This window comes from Asparagus officinalis, chromosome 10 (assembly GCF_001876935.1).
Source record: "Asparagus officinalis chromosome 10, Aspof.V1, whole genome shotgun sequence".
Lineage (NCBI taxonomy): Eukaryota > Viridiplantae > Streptophyta > Magnoliopsida > Asparagales > Asparagaceae > Asparagus > Asparagus officinalis.
The window spans coordinates 72,233,639-72,254,799 of NC_033803.1; the positions used below are offsets into that span (position 1 = coordinate 72,233,639).

The following is a 21,161-nucleotide window of genomic DNA, read 5'->3' on the forward strand; positions in this document are numbered from 1 at the left end:
ATTGGTTGCTTACGCTACGTTCCGGAACTCTAATTGTCTGTTTGGATGGAGGGTAGAGAAGCGAAGGAGAAGGGAAATCTTGGTTATATTTGTTTGGGAGTTCTTTTTAAAAGAATAGAGGAAATGAATGAGGGGGGAAATTAAACTATAATCTTACCACCCCCAATTTAGGGGTAGAGAAAAGAAAGGGAAAAAATTAAACTAAAATTTTCCTTCCTTCCCTTCCCTAGGGTCTGTTTGGATTTGTAGGGGTGAAGGGAAGTTAAGGGAAACTGAGTGAAGGGAAGGTAAGGGAAGGGAATTCCCTTCCCCTTGGTTACACCCCAATTTGGGGGGTAACAATTTATATACTATTAGGGGGTGAACTAAGGGGAACTAGGGTGAATTAACTTCACCTCCTAAGTGTTCCCAAACAAGGTAAATGGATGTGAATGGTTCCCCTAACTTCCCTTCACCCTCATTCCCCTCAATCCAAACAAGCCCTTGGTCATCTCCCAAACACATCATAAGAGGAAAGGAAAGAGAATGGATAGTGGATAAAAGAAATGAAACTTGTCTATTTTTCCTTCTCCTATTACCTCCTAATTTTTGGTGTAAGATTTTAATGTAAAATTTCACCTCATTTCTCTCCTCTACCCTCTCAATCAAACTCCAAAACAATGTTAAACTCAAAATTTTCTTCCCCTTCTCTTCTCTACCCTCCATCCGAACACAACACTGAGAACCGTGCAACAAAATAAAAAGGGTTTATAATTTTATTTTAAAGCCACTTTATATATGTTTGGATGGAGGGTAAAGGTGGGGTAGGGGAAGGGAAGAAGAGAGTTTCTCTGATTTGGACGTTTTCTGTAAGAGGTGTAAAGGAGGGAAAGGAAGGGGAATTTTTTTAAAATTTTGTTTCCCTCTAAATTGTGGGGTAGAGGAGGGGAAGGAAAAGAAAGTAAAATTTCATAATAAAAGATATATCTTGACCCTCCATCATAATGAATCAATGACTAAGATTCATTTACTTCCCTTCCCTTCTCATAATTAGAACTTTCAAACAACATATTTAAGTTTACCTTCATTCCCCTTACAAAACTCCCAAACAAGATATTATATTTTCCGTCCTCTTCCTTATCTTTCATTTCTCTATCTTACCTCTCCTTCTTTTCTTTAGTGTACTCCCAAATAAAGATAGGGTCATTTCATGCAAACCATCTTATATTTTCAGTTTAAACTTAACCTGCTTGTGAATTTAGTTTTTGTCCCAATCAACCATCTAACTATACATTTCTCTTAAAATTCATGAAATCTCGGCAACACCCTCACCTTTTAGACATTGATATGGACCGTAGTCAGGGATCTAGTTGAGAGGAGATCACACACATTACACATGAGAATAAGTGAGGGCATTTTTGATATTTTAGGGAACTTTTAGCAATAAAGTAGACTCAGATGGTTTATTAGAATGAAAACTAATTTTGTAGGTATTTTAGATATAACTTCGAAATATAAGATGATTTTCATGAAAAGAAAAACCTAAATAAGAATTATCCTTGAATCAAAGAATAAATCTTCTTTAAAGTGCTCTAATAAAAAAAATACATAGCTTTCTCTATAAAAATGCAATGTACCAAGATCCATGGATACTTTTTATGCCTGATAAGGAATATTGTAGACCGGATATCCAAACAACGAATTTGAATTTGGTTTTCTACGACAAATAGCGCATGTTGCAACATTTGTTGTAATTATTTTTGCAACATATCAAACAAGTAATTTATGTGCTAAAGTGTGCAAAGGAGCTAGGATAGCATTAGGTAGCCAACATTCAAGATAAATCAAATCAGATCTACATGATATGAACCATAGAGAAGATGCTTGGCAGCAACATGTTTATATGGTGAATAGTTTCTCAATTCTACTAATATTAGAGGTATTTTGATGTCTACCTCCCAATGTTCAACTAAGAATGATAGTCATCATTGTTTTGTAGAAGGCCACGTGGGTTGGGGTGGAAAAGAACCAAGTATTTAACAAATAGTTTGATATTTATTCGCCTTAGTGCTCGGTCATATTTGATTTGATGGTTCGTTTAATAATAAACGAATAATTTTTATTATTCAGTTCATAAACGAATAGAATTTGATCATAGGTATATTCGTTTCGTTTCTTTAATAGACTATCCATTTATATAGTATAATCCTTAAAATTTCATTTTGATGCTTGTAAATGTGGATAAATAGATTTTTATTTGTGAATATTATATATCACTAGGTTGCATATTAATCAGGTATATCATGTTTGGCATTATTGCAAGATTAGGATAGCAAATATTTGCAGAATATCTAACAAATACGGACCTAATAATTTGCAAAGATTACCCGAACACTATTAACGAATATTCGTGAATAGTTATCGAATATTCGAATACTGATTTCCTATTCGTCTTGAATTTGAATAATCAAATAGTAACCAAATACAAATATGAACACTAGGGCATTTGATTCAAATTCAGTTTGTTTCCACCCTTACATGTGGGCATGTTCTTTTAAGGGCCACAGGAAAAGAGAGTGATTCCCTTCTCCCTCTTTTGCTTATCCAAATCATTCTTAAATCCTTTTGTATTGAAAAGTATAGAGCTGAAAGTCTTTAAATTGATGATAGTTAGCTAAAGAAGCATCTTGATGACTTGAGGAGTCAAAATATTCATTCACCAAGGAGGCTTAATCTAGGATTGCAAATTAATGGATGAGTCAACCCCAACTTGAGTTAAGCACTAGATTCTCAGTCAAATGAGATTGCTCAGTGCAGCTAGACCAAATCTCTTTGTGTAATATTGTTATTATTATGAGAGAAATGGCCTGAATCTGAGATTTGCTGCTAATAAAAAGACTAGTACATAGGGGGCGAAACTAAACATTTGTTTAAGACCTTCACTATTTCTGCGCAATCGCAAATGATCAAGTCACAACTACACTAAACGCGTTTTCGAGTTAGTAAAACTACTTCAAGAGGGGGGAAAAACAATTGAAAGGTTTCATGTTTTACTCTCTTGCCACGCGTTAATTACGTGCTTCATGAAAACTCTAGCAAAAGTCATTTTCACTGATGGAAGGTTTCAAGAGGAACATGCTTAGCTCAAGAAAACTCCAAGAGTTAGGTTTAAAAGGATGCATGCGGCTCTGACCCAGTAACGGCTGAGTCCAATGTTTTGGTATCCTAGTCAAGAAAGGAACCTCCTTATCCAATCTCCCTAGAGATCGATCACCTTTCAGCCTCAAGATGCTTCATTCCCACTTTGAAGCAAAGTCATTAATTTGATGATGCTGAGAGAGAACAGAATATAGCAGCAAAATGTTTGTGGACCCAAATGACAGTTGTGGATCTTAAAAGATCGATGCGGTGAGAGCCGTGATTAAAACTTTATGTTTTAACATCTCTACTGAAATCTGAACTATTTTAGATAGTGTCTCACACACACACAAGTAGAGGAGGGTGAGGTGTGCTCTCATAACCGATGTGGGACTAAACCTGCAACTAATACATATAATAATATCAACATTAACAGAAGAAACAAATGCGCAGTAAGGTTAGTAATTTATTCACATTGATCATGATTTCAATGACCATGTTTTCAACTCAAAGAGGCAGAATGGAAAAAATATCAAGAGTAGCGTACACCGTCGACCACATCCAAATTTTCAGTTCATTCACATTTGTTGCTTGCTGCATCAAATCTCCGAAATCGCGGTAAAAAACTGGGAAGTTTGTAATTTTAACACACTAAAAAGTGGATTCCCCCATATCCCTCTTTATTTCATTCACACAAAAAAAAAAGGTACTGAAACCTGACGAGCATTATTGATGCTCTGGGCCCCAACTGAAAATGATGCCTCATGGGAATTTTTAACGATGCAAATTCCACTACAACTCCTATAAACAAACAGAGCTTTAGTTTAGCACAACACCACTCAAGTGAGGGTAGAGGAGGGAGGAGAAGAGGAGGAGAGCTCAATGGTGATGCTTCTGAACCTGGGGGGAAGCAAGAGGGTCCATGCCATGAGTTGGGCTTCGAGGTTTCAGAGGTTCAACGATGGAGAGTCTCCGACGAGGGCGAGGGTTGCGTGCGTGAAGCAGTTAGTGTGGAGGTTGAGGTCCCAGTGGAGGTTGATGATGAAGTCCAGGCAGGGGAGGATAAGTTTTGGCTATGATCCTGAGAGTTATTCTCAGAATTTTGATGATGGCCAGTTTTAGTTAAAACTCTTTTTAAGTCTTATGGAAAGTTTTGTGAGTTGGTTGAGAGATTTACATATATGAATCTACATATCCTTTCTAATTTTTTTTTTCGGTCTGCGTAAAGCGATTACAGGCTACAAATGCGCTGATTCATGGAAACTTGTTTCTAATGTTGAAGGCAAAGGATCATAGGCAATTAAGCCTCTAGCACTGAAGTTGGCAGAATTCATCAACTGAGATCATTTTAGTTTCAGTGTTCTAGATGAGAATAACTAGACATCAAATTAATATCCTATTGTGAAGGTAGGATGGTATACAAAATATGGATACTTTGGAAATTTCTAGCTTACTATAAGGGGTTAATTGAGGATAGACCCTCTGAATGAGTTTTTTTTCTTCACTCTTTACCCTTAAAGAAAGAGAAATTTGCTTTTATTTTATTTTTTTGACAAATAGACCCCTTGAGGATAAAAGAGTCAAAAAATTCACATGGGGGGTTTATCCATTAAATATCAAATTTTGCAACGCCGTCCCGCCTATAGCAACGCCGGCATTCACACCCCCATTCTTCAATTCATCACCTTGAAATCTCATATCTGTTCTCATCCTAATCAATTGAGTGCTCCATGGCTCCGAAACGCAGAAAACCCAACGAAGCTACAACTTCCAACTCACCGACAGAGTCGCGGCATCGCTCTACAAGGGGTAACCCTTCACATCATCCCAATAACACTTATGGCATTATTTTTTACCCCGATGTAAATCAAGAGGTACGATTTAATAACTTAGTCTCCAGGCGCATGGTATCGACTAAATTCATTGATGATGATGTGTTGTTACAATTAGGGTTGAGAGATAATGTCTATAATTTACTGAATGGCATTGGTTGGGGAGATTTTGTGGTGTTGCATAGACCTACATACATGAGGCTTACTCTGGAGTTCTTAAGTTCTATATTAGTTGATGCAAGTGATATTGTCGCAGGTGGTCGACTTATTTTTCGATTCTTTAATAGGGACCATGTGATAAGTATGGCTCGGTTTAACCGTCTTTTTAGCCTAATCTGCCTTTCAGTGTTAGTATGGTCAGGGTTAAGAAGTGAAAAGATAGGGCGGTTGAAAAAAATCAACCAATAGATGTCATCGATCTTAGTGATAAGACTGAAAGCTGTGCAGTATGATAAATCCACTCAAGCTATTGGTTTCTCCACAGCTAGGCGGGCTAAGTTTAGTTTTATTCGTTATGCTAAAGTTGTGATCAATCCTCCAACAACAATGTCACCCACACTAGATCTCCTAATTTTCTCTAATTGTTTAGCCATAAAGTATCCAACATCAACCACAATTGTCACCCACACTAGATCTCCTAATTTTCTCTAATTGTTTAGCCATAAAGTATCCAACATCAACCACAATCCTATTAACTAGACAGTGCAACATGAAAACATCGGTGTCCCGAAAAACACTTATGCTTTCCCCTCTGCCAAAGATAGTGTTGGCCATGAGCCATTGTAAATAGCGGAAAACAGGGTTATAAATTTAGGAGGTCTTATTCTTGGAAGGTTCATAAGGGAGGTGGTCATCTGCCCTATCTACTGGGCGTTGTCTATCTTCTCTTTCACTGGTTATGGCTCTCCAAAAGGTGGTAGGATCTCACTCCCTCAAGGGTTTTCGAATCCCCTGCTCATCTAGGCTAAAAAGATGGTTAAACCGAGCCATACTTATCACATGGACCCTATTAAAGAATCGAAAAATAAGTCGACCACCTGCGACACTATCACTTGCATAAACTAATATAGAACTTAAGAACTCCAGAGTAAGCCTCCTGTATGTAGGTCTACGCAACGCCACAAAATCTTCCCAACCAATAGTATTCAGTAAATTATAGACATTATCTCTCAACCCTAATTGTAACAACGCATCATCATCAATGAATTTAGTCGATACCATGCGCCTAGAGACTAAGTTATTAAACCGTACCTCTTGATTTACATTGGGGTAAAAAATAATGCCATAAGTGTTATAAGTGTTATTGGGAAGAGGTGAAGGGTTACCCCTTGTAGAGCGATGTCGCGACTCTGTCGGTGAGTTGAAAGTTGCCGCTTCGTTGGGTTTTCTGCGTTTCGGAGCCATGGAGCACTCAATTGATTAGGATGAGAACAGATCTGGGATTTTCAGGTGATGAATTGAAGAATGGGGGTGTGAATGCCGGCGTTGCTATAGGCGGGACGGCAAAGGTGGTGTCTTGGCGGTGGAGGCACGCTTGGTGGCGGGTTAGAAAAATGGAAGATAGGAAAGGCGGCGAGAGAGAGAGAGAAGGGTTGATGGGATGTCGACGGCAAGGTCAACGGTCGGAGGATGAAAGGTAGGATGGAGGTGGTGTGGTGGGATTTGGGGAAGTGAGAGGTGGAAGTGGTGGGATTTTGGGAGGTGAGAACAAAATAAAGGGGGGAATGTCGACAAGTGTACGGTCGTGGGGTTGAGGCAGAACAAATGAATTGAAGACTGACGCCCGACACGGCTGTGTCCATGGACACACCCAAACCGTGTAGAATCATTATTCGGCATTTTTCCTTCGTCCTCTCTTTTTGGGCCTTAATAACAACAGAACTCTTTGCTACCTATTTTTCTCTGGTCATCTACCTACACACACCAATTCATGGCAACCTGATTACATGTCCTGAAAGCTAACAATTAAAATCAAACACTAAATAAAATAAAGCAAAATAAAGTGAAAGTAAAGCTTGGGTTGCCTCCCAAGAAGCGCTCATTTAATGGTCATGAGCTCGACCTACATTTTCCATTACGTAACATCTTGAATATTGTAGTGAGAATGCTGTGTGTACCCATTTAATTCCCATCTCGACAGAATTTGAGAGGATGAAGTTCATGAGCTCAAAAAGAAGGAAAACAAATACTAAATCTTAACCAAGCCAGTCTTATCGCATAGTTAAAACCTCTTACAAACTGTAGAACAAACTCTTTCGCTGCTTCCTATATATCAACATTATAATCTCACACCAGAAAAAATTATATAGATTCAACTCTGTGATAAGAATCAACATAGAGGATTTGAACACACAATCTATGATTGCACACTAGCCACCTTAAAACTAGATAAAATAACCAGACTAAGGTTATAATAGAGTCACTACATTGAAGGATGGACTATAAGAAAGTAAAATTGTTCATGACATAGTAATCAAACATAGCATAAGAAATAATTTCTTGTGATAAGTCTACATCATCTTCTTCCTCTTGAATGTTGTCCTCTGTTGCTCAATGTGCTCGAATAAGCTCCCATCGAACATACGTCTGATAACCTCCCTTGAAAGATAACCCTTTTCATCTCGAGCAAGGAGATACAGAACTATCCATTCCAGCTTCGCGGCGATCCTACGACATAAGATGATTGTTGCTCATTAATCAAATAAATTATGCTATTGTACAATTAGTCTAGTTTGTTTAAAATATGGTTGAAACCTGTGGTAGTATCTTTGTTTTGAACTTACACTAACCTTCTAGTTTTATTTTTTGCACGTTGACCCCCTGAGTGAAGTTTTTTTGACTCATTTACCCTTAGGGCATCTGTTCGGCAAAAAACAATTTTCTCCTAGGCTATAGGACTTACCATCCGAAGAAATCATAAGTTACTCGGTTACCCTCTGTCATGTTCCACATTTCCGCGAATGATAACTTATCAGGCACCGTACGTGCATATTTGCTGAATATGTTCTCCAAATTAGCAGGCATATACCTGATTTATACCGCAAAGAAACATTAAATTCAATAGAATCATATAATTAAGCTATTTCATTTGCATGCATTTTTTAGACACATTGGAAAAATTACCTGCCCTCAGTGTCGTAAGTTCCAGAGTCACTCCCATGCTTGGCCTTGTGTATGTTATGAATGTACACAGGTAACAATGGTGAAGGTATCCAACTCTATTGAGAACATAAAATAGTTCTAGTCATACAATAATTAAGCTAGATCATGTAAATTTCGTATGTTTAAAGTTTAAACTTACCGGGAGAGTTGGATAGCTCAAAACCAAGTTAATGAGAAACGACAGGACCAGAGAAACAATCAGATTGAAGCCAAGCACTCGAAATCCTAATTGAAAAAAAGCTACGTTTATTTAGCATGAACAATAGTCATCGTTGTATACGAGGGTAATCCATGTTACCTTCATAAGTTTCCCATGGATACACGATACCATCACCATTTCTGTCAAAAAACGCACAATGCTGCTGAAGAACACTCATATTGTCAGGCTCGTGGTCTGTGGAACCTTCCGGGTGATAAACGTCTGGTGCTGCTAATGTGCTCTAGCCATATCTGTAGAGAGAAATTTGATAATACTTGAAGATTTTTGATAGATTCTTTAAGACTGGTTAAGTACTCTTTCTGTCATATTAAAATGACTATTATCTAAACCTGATACAATGAAACATTTCTGTCTTAGTAAGGGTACTATGCAGTATTATCACTTGAGATATATATGCATACATCAAACTAACACTATTAAACAAAATTTATAACTTCTAGTTTGAAATTTCAGGCCCAAATTAAGTTTTCGCTCTGGTCGGTCGACCGGCGTGGCCGCTGCGGTCGACCGCAAATGTGCACAGGACCCTGTAAACACATTTTTCTCTGGCCGGTCGCCCGGCCTTGGCACGGCGGTCGCCCGCGAATCGTCCAGACAGTTTCCTAAACTGTTTGGGAATCTGTTTTGTTTCAGGATTCTATATATACCCCAAACGTATTTAGGGTTTGAGAGACATCAAAAAGAGAGCCTTTTTGACTGCAAAGAGAGAGAATCTCAGAGAGATTAACCCCTTGTTTGAGAGCTTGTATTTTCTTCTTCAATTAATAAAAAGATTGTGTGGTGTGGCTTCCGAGGACGTAGGCACGTTGCCGAACCTCGTTAAATCTGTGTGTTCATCTCCCTTACTGTTTTTGCAAGTTAGATCTTTATTTGTGGTTTTATTCCTACTTTCCTACTTTCAACACAAGGTCCGGAAGAGCAAGGGTTCGATTGATTGTTTCGAATCCCCAACAACTGGTATCAGAGCTTCGTTCAGCAATTTGTGTGAAAGCCATGGCAGAGGAAAGCAAATCAAAGATTGAGAAGTTCAATGGATCGGATTTCGCCTACTGGAAGTCGCAGATGGAGGACTATCTGTACCAGAAGGACTTGTATCGCCCGCTGTTGGGCAAGGAAAAGGGAAAGAAGAAAGAGGAGTCAGATGGTGATTGGGAGGTACTGGATAGGAAGGCTCTAGGGCAAATCCGGTTGTCGCTCGCCAAATCAGTAGCCCATAATATTCTGAAGGAGAAGACGACGGTGGGGCTTATGGAAGCTCTCGCGAAGATGTACGAGCAACCGTCGGCAGCAAACAAGGTGCATCTAGTCAAAACTCTTTTCAACCTCAAGATGGCAGAAGGACAGTCCTTCACGATGCACCTCAGCGAGTTCAACACGATTGTTGATCAACTTATCTCCGTGGACATCACGTTCGATGACGAAGTGCAGGCCCTTCTACTACTATCGCAGTTGCAGGATAGTTGGGCAGGTTGTGTGACATGTCCTCTTGTGCACATGTGAGTTTCAAAACAACTCCAAGTCCGGCCCATAGCATTAAATCCCAAGTCTGCAGCAAATTAAAAGCAAAGTCAGGCATTTGATTTTCAAGTCCAAAGTCCGGTTCTTGATTTCATTGATTTTCAAAAGAAAACTGCAGCAAGGTCCACATCCATTAGATTAAAGCCCATGTCCGGTCCTTCATTTCATTGATTTTCCAAAAGAAAAAACAAACAAGTCCGGCCCATTTTGATTTTTGAAAATCTGCAGCACAAAGTAAAAGAAGTCCGGCCCAAGTTTTGTTTCTCATTTTCCAAACTCAAGTCCATTCAAAACCCAGCTGCAGCAACTTGTCTGGCCATTTCTTCAAAATCAAAGCATCCAAATTGAAGAGCTAGTTAATGGAAATCAACCACAACAATCCGGCCCAACTCAAATGAATGTCCGGTCCAAGTCTGCAGCAGTGATTTTTTTGTGAAAATCCACCAAGTCTGGTCTTCAAAGAAATGATTTCATGGTCCTTTCTCCATTTTAATCAGCAGGTAAGTCTCCGGCCCATGAGTAAATTATTTGTTGATGTGCCATCATTTGCTTGATTTTTTTGTCCAACTATGCATTAGTTCGGTCTTAAAACTCTTTTGCATCCAAGTCCATTTCATTCCACTCTTTACATCCAAGTCCATTCTAACTCTTTGGTGTATATATTTTTTTTAATGGGCTTTGCTATTTGGGCTTCAATCATTTTCCTCTTTTAAGCTTTTGCTTCATGGGCTTCTAAATACTACAAAATAGAGAAGAGAGATTTTTGAGGGGTTTTTACATTTAATAATATTTATTTATATTTTCATTCAATTATGTGCAAACTAATCTAACAATAATTATTAATGGTATATTTATTCATGTAAAATAGATAATGAGGGTATAAAATTGTAATAAAATATGATTATCAGTCTTCTTTTGGCGGTTCGAGATACTACGTCACCTTTATCGACGATCACTCGAGGAAGGTGTGGGTTTACTTCATGAAGCACAAGTCAGAGGTGTTCGAGATCTTCAAGAAGTGGAAGGCCATGGTCGAGAACGAGACAGATCTGAAGGTGAAGTGCTTGAGATCAGATAATGGTGGAGAATACGAGCTGGAGGAGTTCAAGAGGTTCTGTGCTACGAATGAGATTCGTTTAGAGAGAACTACTCCAGGGACACCGCAACAGAACGACATTGCGGAGAGAATGAACAGGACCTTGACTGAGCGTGCGCGGAGCATGCGATTACATCCAGGTCTGTCTAAGATATTTTGGGCGGATGCGGTACATACGGCAGCATACCTTATTAATCACGGGCCATCAGTTCCATTAGATTTTGGGATTCCAGAGGAGGTTTGGAGTGGAAAGAAGATAAATCTCTCACACTTGCGGGTATTTGGTTGCGTGGCTTATGTTCATATCAGTGACCATGTCAGGGACAAGCTAGAAGCTAAGTCACAGAAGTGCACATTCATTGGATACGGCATTGATGAGTTCGGGTATCGCCTTTGGGATGAGAAGAACAGGAAGATCATCAGGAGCCGGGATGTGATATTCAATGAGGAGGTGATGTACAAGGACAGGGACAATGCCAAGGATAGCCAAAGCAGTGGGAGCAGCACTACGGATACAGGTGGATCCGAGTACATGGACTTGGAGGAACTTCCAGATGGGGGCGACGATGTCAGTTCTGACCGTAGAACGGAGGAGACTACAGGTGCAGAAACTACTACCCAGGGCATGGAGCCTAGGAGGTCATCTAGGGTACCCAAACCAAATCCCAAATACCTCTCGTCACTTGATTATCTACTCTTAACAGATAGCGGAGAGCCGGAGTGTTATGAAGAGGCAGTGCAAGTGAGTGAATCTCAGCAGTGGGAGCATGCGATGCAGGAGGAGATGGATTCTCTACTCACTAATGAGACATGGGAGTTAGCCCAGCTACCTGCGCAGAAGAAAGCCTTGCACAATAAATAGGTCTACCGGGTCAAGCAGGAGAGTGATGGAAGCAAGAGATTCAAAGACAGATTAGTAGTGAAAGGGTTTCAACAGCGGGAAGGAGTTGACTACACGGAGATATTTCCCCCTGTTGTGAAACTCACAACCATCAGAGTGGTGTTGAGTTTGGTAGCTGCAGAAGACCTCTTCCTTGAGCAGTTAGATGTGAAGACTGCCTTTCTTCATGGTGACTTGGATGAAGAAATCTACATGAAGCAGCCTGTTGGCTTCATTGAAGAAGGAAATGAAGAGATGGTGTGCAAGCTCAAGAAGAGCTTATATGGTTTGAAACAGGCTCCGAGACAGTGGTATAAGAAGTTTGATAACTTCATGCAGAACAATGGCTACAGAAGATGCAATTCGGATCATTGCTGTTATTTCAAAAGGTTCGAGTCCAGCTTCATTATTTTGTTATTATATGTTGATGACATGTTGGTAGCAGGACCGTGTTTAGAAGAGATAAACAGTTTGAAGAGGCAGCTAGCAAAGGAATTTGCAATGAAGGATCTGGGTGCAGCGAAGCAGATTCTAGGGATGCGAATCAGTAGGGATGAAGCTGAAGGGACATTGAGTTTGAGCCAAGCTGAATACATTGAGAAGGTACTTCAGAGGTTCAACATGCAGAATGCTAAAGTTGTTAGCACACCCCTTGGAAGTCAGTTCAAGTTATCTGAGGAGCAATCGCCTAAGACAGATGCAGATAGAGAGCATATGAGCAGGGTGCCATATTCTTCAGCCATTGGGAGTCTCATGTACGCGATGGTTTGCACGAGGCCGGACATCGCCCATGCAGTGGGAGTTGTGAGCAGATTTGCAAGCAATCCAGGAAAGCAGCATTGGGAGGCCGTAAAGTGGATAATGCGGTACTTGAGGGGAACAACGAACAAGCAGAGGAGTTCTTTATTGTGATAGCCAGAGCGCTATACATCTTGCCAAGAATCCAGTATATCATGCCAGAACGAAGCACATCGACGTTAAATACCATTTTATACGCTCGCTGATCGAGGACGGAAAGTTGCACTTAATGAAGATTTTGGGGAGTCAAAATCCGGCAGACATGTTGACGAAGGCAGTCACCATTGAGAAACTGGAGTTGTGCGCAACTTCAGTTGGCCTTCACGAGTAGAAGACGAAGGCGGAGCCACACTACGAGGATCGGCGCGATAACCGGGATGTTGATTGAAGAAAGAATTTTTCAGGGAAAAGATACATGCGAATAAGGGGAGAGTTCGGGTGAGCTCATTGATGGCGCTTTGGTCTCCAAGTGGGAGATTGTTAGTCTAAGTGTGTAGACCTGAAGCTGCAATCGAAAAGACGAAGAAAACAGTCAGAAGACTGTGCGGTCGCCCGCAGTGGCAGATCCGGTCGACCGCGTGCACTGCAGGAAACTGAGAAGTTTCTGTCGCTCTGGCCGGTCGACCGGCGTGGCCGCTGCGGTCGACCGCAAATGTGCACAGGACCCTGTAAACAGATTTTTCTCTGGCCGGTCGACCGGCCTTGGCACGGCGGTCGACCGCGAATCGTCCAGACAGTTTCCTAAACTGTTTGGGAATCTGTTTTGTTTCAGGATTCTATATATACCCCAAACGTTTTTAGGGTTTGAGAGACATCAAAAAGAGAGCCTTTTTGACTGCAAAGAGAGAGAGAATCTCAGAGAGATTAACCCCTTGTTTGAGAGCTTGTATTTTCTTTTTCAATTAATAAAAAGATTGTGTGGTGTGGCTTCCGAGGACGTAGGCACGTTGCCGAACCTCGTTAAATCTGTGTGTTCATCTCCCTTACTGTTTTTGTAAGTTAGATCTTTATTTGTGGTTTTATTCCTACTTTCCTACTTTCAACACAAGGTCCGGAAGGGCAAGGGTTCGATTGATTATTTCGAATCCCCAACAGGGGGGGGGGGGTCAGCATGTTGCCGGGAATTTTCTGCCAATCTGCCAATTGACAGGTTGGGCTAATGTCTAAATTGATTTGAATTTGTGAGTATTTGTTTGATTGGCATTGATTTGGTCCATATTCAGTTGATTTGGTTCAATGTATCGGTTTAAATCGTACATCTAAATCCGGTAAATAGTAATATCTATTTTCCATCTCAATTTCCAGAACTAAAATACAATTAGCTATAGTTCTACCACCATATTATACTAGTATTAATCCCATGCTAAACACGGCCTAGTGTTTTGTTTTGCACATCTAATCAGGATTGGTCTTCTGTCGTTAATTTTGTTGTATTTTTTACTCTATCAAGTTTGAAACAATCAAATAATAAGATACAACAAACACGAAATAGTATAACCAAAATTGACAATTGACAAGAAAATAATCAGATTTTCAAAACCAAACTTCAATCTTGCAACTGAAGATAAACCATAGATAACAAATTGAACGTTTACGATATTTTTGGAATTACATCCACTTGTTAGCAACATAGTAGGAAATGAAAACTTTGTTACATGTCTGGAAAATAAAAATAAGCTTGAAACAACCAAATAATAAGATACAACTTCCACCCAACTTTACTGTAGAATGAACGGTCCTTTTAAGTTTCACGTTTTTCTTTCCTGATAACCTAAGAGGGTGTTTGGTTGCACAATTTTATACAAAAATTTTCTCAAAATGTCTGACAATGGCAATTCTGTAATTAAAATTTTTTTGTAGATTTCTGTAAACTGTGTTTGGTTTAAAAAAATTTACAGAAATGTTCTGTAAAATACAAAAAGGTACAAAAATTTACAGAAATCAATTTCATCTCAAAATAGGCGGAAATCACCCAGAAATCTGACACCACATTGACACTTTTCTATAAAGCTAGACATTGACACTTTTCTATAAAGTTAAACACTTTTCTATAAAGTTAGACACTTTTCTATAAAGTTAGATAATTTTCTATAAATTTAGGGGGTGTTTGGTTCAATTTCGACAAATTATAGGAAATCTTGTTATTTTCTATAAAGTAATGAGTCATTTTCTTGTTTTGAACCAAACAAGCAAAGAAAAAATTTGTTTTGATACTTTTTGACTTCTCAAAATTTTTTCTATAATTTTTTTAAGAAATACAAAGAAATCATATTTTGGGTAGAAAACATTTCCTATAATTTGTAGAAATTGAACTAAACATCCCCTAAGGCTCAAACCATTTCTGCGTTTTGCTATTTCTTGTCCAATTTAACAAAAGTCTTGAAATATTTGGCACTACATGTTCAATAAAAGATTAAACAAAAACATGAATTTATTAATTAAATATTAGAATATTAATTATAGTTAAATATAGATTAATGGCCAAGAGATATTAAATCAGTCAGATGTCCCTGATTTTAAACGGGTTATGACTTTTGTTAAATGATACTTCCACCCAACTTTACTGTAGAATGAACGGTCCTTTTAAGTTTCACGTTTTTCTTTCCTGATAACCTAAAAGGGTGTTTGGTTGCACAATTTTATACAAAAATTTTCTCAAAATGCCTGACAATGGCAATTCTGTAATTAAAAATTTTCTGTAGATTTCTGTAAACTGTGTTTGGTTTAAAAAAATTTACAGAAATGTTCTGTAAAATACAAAAAGGTACCAAATTTACAGAAATCAATTTCCTCTCAAAATAGGCGGAAATCACCCAGAAATCTGACACCACATTGACACTTTTCTATAAAGCTAGACATTGACACTTTTCTATAAAGTTAGACACTTTTCTATAAAGTTAGACACTTTTCTATAAAGTTAGATAATTTTCTATAAATTTAGGGGGTGTTTGGTTCAATTTCGACAAATTATAGGAAATCTTGTTATTTTCTATAAAGTAATGAGTCATTTTCTTGTTTTGAACCAAACAAGCAAAGTAAAAAAAAAAAATTGATACTTTTTAACTTCTCAAAATTTTTTCTATAATTTTTTTAAGAAATACAAAGAAATCATATTTTGGGTAGAAAACATTTCCTATAATTTGTAGAAATTGAACTAAACATCCCCTAAGGCTCAAACCATTTCTGCGTTTTGCTATTTCTTGTCCAATTTAACAAAAGTCTTGAAATATTTGGCACTACATGTTCAATAAAAGATTAAACAAAAACATGAATTTATTAATTAAATATTAGAATATTAATTATAGTTAAATATAGATTAATGGCCAAGAGATATTAAATCAGTCAGATGTCCCTGATTTTAAACGGGTTATGACTTTTGTTAAATGATACCATGGTAATAAATAATAAATAAATAAATGTGTTGGTAGATGCATCATGCATGTACAATCACTAGTTTCTTCCTTTGTCTTTGTCTAAAGGAATAGTCTTTGCTAGTTTAATGGCATAGAAGGATGTTGTCCGTAATTTTTTTATTAATAAGCTTGTATCTTATTGGTCTACCTTGTAAGTGTATCAATTTTGTCACAAAAGGAAACTCATAACCAAAAGGGGAAATATTTAGGCACCTCAATGATTCTAATGTAAAGATAACACCGATAGTGCTTAGCACTAGCGCAAGACCGTAATACCCGAGAAACCCGAAAGAAACCAAGAGAATAAACCTCTAAGTATGAAGAAGAATATGAAGAACACTTAGAGAACACTTGAAAGACTTTTAGAGAAATGTAAAGAACTTATGAAGAGGAAGACTCTTTATTTGAACTTGCTTTATTCACTTGTTCAACTTTTTTTTCTTGCTTACAAATGAGAGAGGTGAGGAGGTATTTATAGCCTCCCAAAGATATGTTACAAAGGATCTAGATTCTTCTAGTATCACCTCCATAGTTCCTAGATATTTTTCTAATCTCTAGAAATTTCTACATAATATCTAAATATTTTTATCACAAATTATCTAGATGTTTCTATACTATTATCTAGATATTTAGCTTAAAGATTTCTCTAGAACACTTTAAGGAGGTGATCAACCTTCTAGAGTGTTTCTAGAAAACCTCTAGAATTTGGACCTAATTTTGGGTTTGGTCAAACTTAGAATAATTCCATCATAAACCCAAAATTAAGCCTGATCCAAAATCAAGTTTAATTTCAATACTCCCCCTTAAACTTGATTTTGTCAACCATCCCGAGCTTCGAGCGAAGTAACTCAAATTGGCCCTTTGGTAGTGACTTGGTGAAAATATCTGCAACGTTGTCTTCGCTTCGAACCTCCAAAGCTTCAATTGTTCCATCAAGCACCTTCTCCCGTATGAAATGATGTTCTAACTCGATATGCTTCGTCCTTGCATGAAACACCGGATTATTAGCCAACTTGATAGCACTTTGATTATCTCCATAAATTGCAACCGGCTTATTGATTGGCTCCAACAAATCTTCAAGGAGTCTTCGAAGCCATATACACTCTTGAGCTGCGAGTGTTGAAGCTTTATACTCCGCTTCAGTGGTAGACAATAACACCATTGCTTGCTTCTTGCTGCACCACGAAACCTTGCGTAGCTTTATTGGCCGACAAATATTCCATCCTTTACCCTTTCGACCTCCAAACCAAGAAAATTGTTCAACTCACCCAACTTCTTCATCTCAAACCTCACCGACATATCCTCTTGTAGACGAGCAATTTCAGCATCATCACTCCCGGTGATGATCATGTCATCCACATAAAGAAGAACCACCACGTGGACTCCTCCATTCTTTTTGAAGAATAGACTCAGATCAGAATTTGATGGCACATACCTGCAAAACTGAAGGAATTGAGCAAGCTTTCCATACCAAGCTCGAGGAGCTTGTTTTAACCCGTACAAAGCCTTTTTAAGCTTGCCGACATAATCAGGATGCTCTCGTGACTTGAAACCAAGCGGTTGCTCCATGAAGATTTCCTTATCAAGCTCTCCGTATAGAAAAGCATTCTTCACATCTAGTTGCCATAACTTCCAACTAAAGCTTGCGGCTAAATATAAAAGTGAGCGTACCGTAGTCATCTTTGCCACTGGACTGAAAGTTTCATCATAATCTTCTCCATATTTTTGAGAGAACCCTCGAGCAACCAACATTGCCTTAAATCTGTCAATGCTCCCATCCGTTTTTCGCTTAATTCGGTACACCCATTTACAAGAAACGGGTTGGACATCCTTGGGTTTTGGAACCAAATCCCAAGTTTCGTTCTTCATGAGAGCATTCATCTCCTCCTTCATTGCGCCCTCCCACTCTTGAACTCCTTTTGCTTCATAATACGATGATGGCTCCTCTTCATCTAATGGAGCTGCAAAGTAGCATGAGTAAGTAGTGACAAACCTTTCATCTCTGAACCGAGCAGGCTTAACAATGTTCCTTTTTGGCCGTTGATTAGCCATGGAACTACGATCTTCTTCCTCATCTTCCTCTTGATCAGTGCTCCCCCTTTCACCTTGCGTCTCTTCTTCAAGACTTCCGCTTTCACTTGGCATTTGAATAACTGGTTCATCAATCTTGGAGGAACCCCCACCTTCTTGTTCGACCAAGACTTGAGGTGGCCCATAAAATGAAGAAACTTCATCAAAGACAACATCACGAGACACGGTGTACCTGTGTGTCTCTGGATCCATACACCTTCAGCCCTTCCTTTGTTCATCATAGCCGACAAAGATGCATTTCTTCGCCTTTGCCTCCAACTTGGTTCTTTGAGAGTCAAACACGTGGACGTAGCAGATTGATCCAAATATCCTGAGATGTTTCACCGTTGGCTTCTTCCCATGAACCATCTCATAAGGAGACTTCATATTGTTCGGACTAAGTGGCATCCGGTTGATGACATACGCTGCACATCTCATGCCTTCCGCCCATAAGGCCTTAGGCAAATTTTTGTCATGTAACCAGCTTCTACATGTCTCGCTTAGATATCTTATCTTCCTTTCCGCTACTCCATTTTGCTGAGGTGTATACGGACATGTAAATTCTCTCTTGATACCATGTTTTTGGCAAAAAAAGAGAAACTCCTTTGACATGAACTCCCCTCCATTATCCGTCCTTAAAGTCTTGATCTTCTGACCTAATTCTCCCTCCACGGTAACCTTGAATTCTTGAAACTTGGAGAATACTTCTGATTTTTCCTTCACAAAGTATACCCAAGTGTACCGTGAGAAGTCATCAACAAACAGTAACATGTACCGAAACCCAGAATAGGAGGATGTTCTCGTCGGACCCATCAAATCACTATGGACCCTCTCCAACGGAGCGCTGCATCGTGAAGTGGAGTTGTCAAATGGAAGCCTACGTGACTTTCCATATTGACAGCCTTCACAAAGCTTTCCTTCATCATGAATCTTTAACTTTGGGAGCCCATTAACCAAATCCTTATTCACCATAACCTTTAGCTTTCCTTCATCATGAATCTTTAACTTTGGGAGCCCATTAACCAAATCCTTATTCACCATAACCTTTAGCTTAGTCATATTTATATGACCAAGCCTAGCATGCCATATAAAGGCATTATCATTCGTACTCATCTTCTCAACATAAGAATTTGAGGCCGATAAAACATATAAACTCAACATAAGAATTTGAGGCCGATAAAACATATAAATCCTTAACCCGTGCTCCGGTGTGAACCACGTCGGCTTTTAATTCTTTAATATTCTTTAAGAATTTAACGTCTCTTAGGCCAAATAAAACGTAGTTACCTGAGTCAACCGCATTCACCACAGAGAGAAGATTCTTCCTTACTCCAGGAACATGATATACGTTCTTGAGAGTGATTGGGCTTCCATCATCTCCTTCAATGATGACTGTCCCTTCCTTCTCAACGCGGTGGATTGAATTATCCGCAGTAATAATGGCTTCTTTCCCGTCATGACGCTGAAGACTAGAAAATAACTTCTCGTCTCCGGTAATATGATGGCTACAACCAGAATCCACAATCCAATCATTCCCAAGATTTTTTGCTGTGGATGTACCTGAAGATGCAGCCTCCACTGTGAAACATTTTCCCCATTCTTTGTCTTCAGTATGACCCTTTGATTCCGCCATATTTGTTTCCTTCAGCTTAACTCGACAATCCTTTTTGAAATGCCTAAGTTTTCCACACCAATAACACTTGAATCGCTTCTTGTCTCCCGTAGAAGATCCTTCTCGTCCATCATTATTCTTCACATTACCATATTTGGGTTTGGCTCTGAAGCTTTGTTGTCTCCCCGCTACAAAAGCACTCCCCGAGTCATCATGGACTTTAACTCCCGCCATTTGCATGGCTAGTGATTCTTGCGAAACTAGTAGATTTTCAAACTCCTCCAAGGAAGGTTGTGTAGCCCATCCTTGAACTGAAGTAACAAACGGTGTATATTCGGGTCGTAGACCACGAATAATAGACCGCTTCAACCGTGCTTCCGAAATCGACTCCTCCGGATTGAGAGTATTAATCTCAGAGCAAAGATTTTTTACCTTGATGAAAAACTCTGAGATTGAAGACCACCCCTGCTTTGCATTTGCCAACTCGTTCTCTAACAGTTGTAGACGAGCCTCGTTCTTCTTGTTGAACAATTGATCTAGTGCCTGCCAAATAGCACTTGCGGATGTACATCTTGAGACATGCTCAAATAGTCCTGAAGATATTGACCTCTTCAAAGCAAACTCCGCCTTGGCATTCTTCCGTGTCCACTCCTTTGTCGCTTCCGCTGTTGCAGCATCTCCCCTTGGTGGTGTTGTGCTGCTACCGCCGACGACATCCCATAAGTCCTCACTAACCAAGTATGACTCCATACATGACTTCCATAACCGATAGTTAGATTGGTTTAAGATCTCCATTCCCAATCCAACGACACGACCCATTGATTCCATACTTAGAGTAAACCCGAGCTCTCTTTAAACCCCGATCTTGAAGAGCACAATATTAGAATGGCTCTGATACCATGTAAAGATAACACTGATAGTGCTTAGCACTAGCCCAAGACCGTAATACCCGAGAAACCCAAAAGAAACCAAGAGAATAAACCTCTAAGTATGAAGAAGAATATGAAGAACACTTAGAAAACACTTGAAAGACTTTTAGAGAAATGTAGAGAACTTATGAAGAGGAAGACTCTTTATTTGAACTTGCTTTATTCACTTGTTCAACTTTTTTTTCTTGCTTACAAATGAGAGAGGTGAGGAGGTATTTATAGCCTCCCAAAGATATGTTACAAAGGATCTAGATTCTTCTAGTATCACCTCCATAGTTCCTAGATATTTTTCTAATCTCTAGAAATTTCTACATAATATCTAAATATTTTTATCACAAATTATCTAGATGTTTCTATACTATTATCTAGATATTTAGCTTAAAGATTTCTCTAGAACACTTTAAGGAGGTGATCAACCTTCTAGAATGTTTCTAGAAAACCTTTAGAATTTGGACCTAATTTTGGGTTTGGTCAAACTTAGAATAATTCCATTATAAACCCAAAATTAAGCTTG

General features: G+C 38.9%; 2 protein-coding genes across 2 annotated transcripts; both read right to left on the reverse strand.

The window, feature by feature from the left end:
* LOC109826923 (probable peroxygenase 3) lies at nucleotides 7,460-17,198 on the reverse strand. Its single transcript, XM_020393936.1, has 6 exons — nucleotides 16,860-17,198; nucleotides 8,410-8,551; nucleotides 8,251-8,336; nucleotides 8,073-8,167; nucleotides 7,852-7,977; nucleotides 7,460-7,616 (listed from the first exon to the last, which is right to left on the reverse strand). The coding sequence occupies exons 1-6, from the start codon at nucleotides 17,196-17,198 to the stop codon at nucleotides 7,460-7,462; spliced, it is 945 nt and encodes a 314-aa protein (XP_020249525.1).
* LOC109826924 lies at nucleotides 19,224-20,537 on the reverse strand. The gene has a single exon (XM_020393937.1). The coding sequence runs from the start codon at nucleotides 20,535-20,537 to the stop codon at nucleotides 19,224-19,226; it is 1,314 nt and encodes a 437-aa protein (XP_020249526.1).

What these genes read in the sequence shown, in the direction of transcription:
- LOC109826923 (XM_020393936.1), bottom strand. Translation starts at nt 17,198, where the DNA reads ATGGTGTTATTGTCTACCACTGAAGCGGAGTATAAAGCTTCAACACTC. An exon ending in ACTTACGACACTGAGGGCAG is followed by an intron (nt 7,978 to 8,072) that starts GTAATTTTTCCA and finishes GGTATAAATCAG; the next exon opens with GTATATGCCTGCTAATTTGG. An exon ending in ACTTATGATTTCTTCGGATG is followed by an intron (nt 7,617 to 7,851) that starts GTAAGTCCTATA and finishes CTTATGTCGTAG; the next exon opens with GATCGCCGCGAAGCTGGAAT.
- LOC109826924 (XM_020393937.1), bottom strand. Translation starts at nt 20,537, where the DNA reads ATGGGTCGTGTCGTTGGATTGGGAATGGAGATCTTAAACCAATCTAAC.